Here is a 5,130-nt window from a genome sequence, read left to right on the forward strand (position 1 = left end):
AATGATTAGAAATTTACAAAATGGTGCATTGCTGAAGGAAATCCAACATACGGATTTTCCTATAAAATGGACGCACTTAACTACTTTTACTGGAGTAAATCTAATCCCTTTTGATTTACATTTGGCGAATTCACTATGGACCTATTTTCTACTTTGACGCAACACGTGCTGACTCACAAGCCCAGTATTAAGGGCGTTATACCTATGATGGTTTGCTCTGGGCCACTGTATGTGCGCTCACATCTGGCAGCATCTGGAGCATCTCAAGTTTATAAAGTAATCGAACTTCACGCAAGTTGCCAGAGTAGAGAGTAGGAGACAGAGAGGAAGGGGCATTTCAAGAGTGGAGTAATTTGGCACCAAAATCAGGTAAAGCTATACATTTTTAATCGAAATGTTTTTTTGTTGTTGTTTCTTTACCATTAGAAATACATTTTCGTTTTGCGGTACATTGCCTACGTCACAAAGAAACAAGGTAACTTCTTGATGACATCTTTGGAAGATTGATGGGTCAAATAAAAACAAATATATATATATATTTTTTTTTTCATGATAACGCTTTTGTGGTAGGATGTCTTTGGTATTTATAGTTATCTGGAACTTACTTGACATAATGAGGCCCTAATCTAATAATCTAATCTAATAATAAGCAATCCTATAAAGGTTCAAATCAAAATCAAATACATTTTGTAGACCCCGTATTGTTGCCATAATAATACTTGAAATAATGATTAGCCTTTTTCAATCAATTCACTTAATTCAATAAATGAAATCTAATCTTTAATTTAGCCTATTTGTTCCTGTTTCAATATATTTATCTTCAATGTTCATCTTCATTGATTGACAACAGGTATCTAAAGGGGGAAAAATGGAACTGAAACCGTTACTAAGGGGGGTTGGCTCGATAGTCCGTGCCATCCTGACATTCCTCTTTGCCCTGGTGGTGCTGGGGGTGATGGTGTGGGCCTATGTTCAGGGCTTCCAGCTGGCCACCTCCCCATACGGCATCATCTCTTTTGGGTTCTATGGCCTCCTGCTGGGGCTCCACGTCCTGGTCCAGAGCTTTTTCGCCTTCGTGGAGCACCGCCGCATGAGGGCCCGAAGCAAGGCCTGCACATTCACCAAGACCATCGGTTTCACTATCTCAGCCTACCAGGAGGACCCAGAATACCTGCGTGAGTGCCTCAACTCCATTCGGGCCCTCAAATACCCTCCAGAGCTGCTGCGGGTCATCATGGTGGTGGATGGGAACTCAGAGGACGACCTCTACATGCTGGAGATGTTCAGGGAGGTGTTTGCAGACCAGGACCCTGGCTGTTACGTGTGGAGGAATAACTACCACACATGGGACCCCACCCAGACCCAGGAGGGGGGCATCCCCGGGGTGATAGGCCCTGCCGGGGATGCTAGTTATGGGCTGGGAGAGGACCCCCAGAGGAGGGAGGTGGAGGATCTGATCAACAGCAGGAGGTGTGTGTGCATCATGCAGAAGTGGGGTGGAAAGAGGGAGGTGATGTACACAGCTTTCAAGGCACTGGGACTGTCGGTGGACTACATACAGGTGAGGAGTTTACTTACATCTCTTTATTTGGCTCTTGAGATTAGGGAAATACTGTATTTAATCTCTCTCTCTCTCTCTCTCTCTCTCTCTCTGTCTCTCTCTCTCTCTCTATCTCTCTCTCTCTCTCTCTCTGTTTCTCTCTGCTTCTCTCTGCTTCTCTCTCTCTCTCCTCCAGGTGTGTGACTCTGACACCAAGCTAGACCCCCTGGCTACGGTGGAGCTGTGTAAGGTTCTGGAGAGTAACCAGAAGTATGGGGCGGTGGGAGGAGACGTGATGATCCTCAATCTCAAGGAATCCTACATCAGCTTCATGAGCAGCCTGCGCTACTGGATGGCGTTCAACATCGAGAGGTCCTGCCAGTCCTTCTTCAACTGTGTCTCCTGCATCAGCGGCCCCCTGGGTAAGGAAATGACACTTTCCTGTGACTGCGATAAACATGAGTCATAACCTTGCTTCTCTTCTTTATGTTACTGGTTATTTGTTATTGGTTATTTGTTATTTGTTATTTGGTTTCATCCTCAGGTTTGTACAGGAATGACCTCCTCCAGCAGTTCTTAGAGTCCTGGTACAACCAGAAGTTCCTGGGGACTCACTGTACATTTGGGGATGACAGACATCTCACCAACCGCATGCTCAGCATGGGCTATGCCACCAAGTGAGTATACATTTCTTCACACATAATCCTCATACACAAATAAACTGAAGCACAACACTTTACTGGAGATAAGATGATAATAGACTCATTCATCATCATCCATCCTCTGCTCTCAGATACACGGCCCGCTCCAAGTGTTACACGGAGACGCCAGGCCAGTTCCTCCGGTGGCTCAACCAGCAGACGCGCTGGACCAAATCTTACTTTCGCGAGTGGCTCTACAACGCCATGTGGTGGCACAAGCACCACCTGTGGATGACCTACGAGTCCATCGTCTCTGGTGTCTTCCCCTTCTTCGTCACAGCCACCATCATCCAGCTGTTCTGGACAGGCACCCTGTGGGACATCCTCTGGGTCCTCTGCTGCATCCAGCTCATCGGCCTGATCAAAGCAGCCTATGCCTGCATCCTGCGCCGTGACCTGGTCATGGTGTTCATGTCTCTCTACTCTGCCCTCTACATGACCAGCCTGCTGCCCGCCAAGTACTTTGCCATCATCACTATGAACAAGAGCAGCTGGGGCACGTCAGGCCGCCGCAAGATGGTTGGGAACTACATCCCCCTGCTGCCTCTGTCGGTGTGGGCGGCCATCTTGCTGGGCGGGTCCTGCTACACCATCTACAAGGAGAGCCAGAAGGGCTGGTTCACGCCGGCTAAGGTCCTAGAGACCAGGTTTCTGATCTACGGCTGTGTGGCGTACGTCTGCTACTGGTTCCTCATGATCTTCCTCTACTGGGTGTGGTTCCGCAGGCTGTGTAGGAAACGCTCCCAAAGTTATGACGTAAGCGTATAGGGACAGTTTTCTGTACAAGGAACAAAAAAACTGGATATTTAGTATTTATTTAGTGTTTTGTACATCAAAGATATTTACATTTTTTATGTCATCTTCTGCTACAGTTGCTGTTTGCGAACAGATAACTTTTATACATCTGCTAAATCAACTGAACCATATAATATATACATGTATATAATGTACTGTATATGAGAACAATTACCTAGACTCTGGGAAGCTTCATCCAGAATAGAGTCAAATATGAGAATATATTGGTGATAACTACAGTTTGCCGTGCTACTGAAGAGAGTGAATATTTGACATTCAGTTGTCTTTACACATACTTTATAACAGAAACTGTATATGGAAGTAATATAGTATACCTCTCAGGAGTCCTCTCAGCAGTTGATGACAAGACTAATAATCTGTTCTAGATGGCCCTTGATTTACTGTTGCTTATTTCTACTGACTTCCTAACGAACCAAGTGTTACATTGATTGAATATAAGGATTTGTAATCTCTCTTGAGCACAACATGATTGAACTGTTATTAGATCACACTGTATATGACTTGATATGTGCCTTACACAACAAAATACCATATCAGACATTGTAGCTTTTCTTTGTTTTTAAATATACTTCTCTCAATAATGCACTGGAAATTGGACTGGGATTTTTTTTTTTAAACATTACCTTGGAATAAAACTAGCAAAATGTCTTGTGGTTCTAAGTGAACATATTTATTTCGGTGTAAATAATAGTGACAGACTCCGTAGGAAGACAATTAGACAATCATACATGTGATGTCCACTCCCAGGGATGCGTTGTGAAGCCCTGTGAGATAGACGGACAATGGTTCTGCTGTCATGTTGAGTATAGACATGAGAGATGCACCTGGCTCGGTTTGAACTGAACTGACTGAGCACATCGGTATAAATTCTTTATGCACATTTTTCATTGTATGTGATGATTTCCTTTGTCATATTATTTTGCAAATGTGAATGAATGTATATGTATGTTTTGGGAATTTGATAAAAAGGAGAAAATAAAAATGAAGTATTTTATGAAAAGAATGAAGTACAGTAGCCTACTGTTGATTTATTGAGGAGGGATTGTTTTGGCTACCACACCCATCTCTCAATGATCCTATCAATCTAGGATGTTGAAATCAGTGTCTAAATGGTTGCTTCATCTGACTCTACTGTCAATGCTAACTATACTCCTGATTTCCCTGACAGTTGATAAGCAAGGTAACCTGTAAGGAAAATACAGTCATTCCAATGATTTCTATAACCCATAATCTACCATCCTTTACTGTAGCCCCTAATACTGGCCCCTAGCTTGCAATGGAACGTCTGCATGATGTACTATCCACTAATGGTTCTGTTGACTGTAGGAAAGACGTGACATTTCCATTGTGCAACACATGATAATCTGAGAAATGAGAGGTTCTGTTAGAGACATCTATCATCAGGAGGGTCATCGTTGCTCATCAAGAGGTATAATTACTGATGTAGAGTCAACATTTCTGACCTCTCAGGGCAGTTAGAGGGCCAGTTGCTTTGCATTGGTTTCATTTGACTAGTGGAGGGAGGAGAGACCTTTTTGCTGTTTTTGTACCATACACACTTTTGATGACAGGTCTGGGTGGGTGGAAGTTCTAAAAGAGTCTGGAAACTGCAATATACAGTTAATTATTGTATACACTCTATATGAATTGTGTAAGTGACACCCAATTGTTTTGAACACTTATGTAACACTAACAGAATGTTAAAGAGTCTTGCAGAGAAAATATTAGCTGTGTGAACCACCATTCTGGGGGCAGTAGCCTTAGTAGGTAGTGTTGGGCCAGTAACCGAAAGGTCGCTGGTTTGAATCCCCGAGCCGGCAAGGTTGAAACATCTGGTGTTCTGCCCTTGAGCAAGGTAGTTAACCCCCAACAGCAATTGGTGACGTGGACGTCATTAAGGAAGTCCCAAGCACCTCTCTGATTTAAAGGGTTTGGGTTGAATGTGGAAGACAATATATAACAGATATATTTCTCTGACAATGATGAATGTTCTTGACTGATTAGAGGTATTCCATTTATAGATGTGCAACAGCCCGAAATGAACACTACAACAGCTTTATCAACTGGTTAAAT

The 5,130-nt window shown here is 43.4% G+C and overlaps 1 protein-coding gene across 1 annotated transcript; it reads left to right on the forward strand.

Annotated features, from left to right (window-relative positions):
- Positions 1–868: 868 nt before the first annotated feature.
- Positions 869–3,928, forward strand: LOC115140874 (hyaluronan synthase 1-like). Its single transcript, XM_029679309.1, has 4 exons — positions 869–1,561; positions 1,737–1,962; positions 2,085–2,217; positions 2,334–3,928. The coding sequence occupies exons 1-4, from the start codon at positions 869–871 to the stop codon at positions 3,007–3,009; spliced, it is 1,728 nt and encodes a 575-aa protein (XP_029535169.1). The 3' UTR covers positions 3,010–3,928.
- Positions 3,929–5,130: the final 1,202 nt, after the last annotated feature.

This window comes from Oncorhynchus nerka, linkage group LG14, assembly GCF_034236695.1.
Source record: "Oncorhynchus nerka isolate Pitt River linkage group LG14, Oner_Uvic_2.0, whole genome shotgun sequence".
In the NCBI taxonomy this organism is placed as follows: Eukaryota; Metazoa; Chordata; class Actinopteri; order Salmoniformes; family Salmonidae; genus Oncorhynchus; species Oncorhynchus nerka.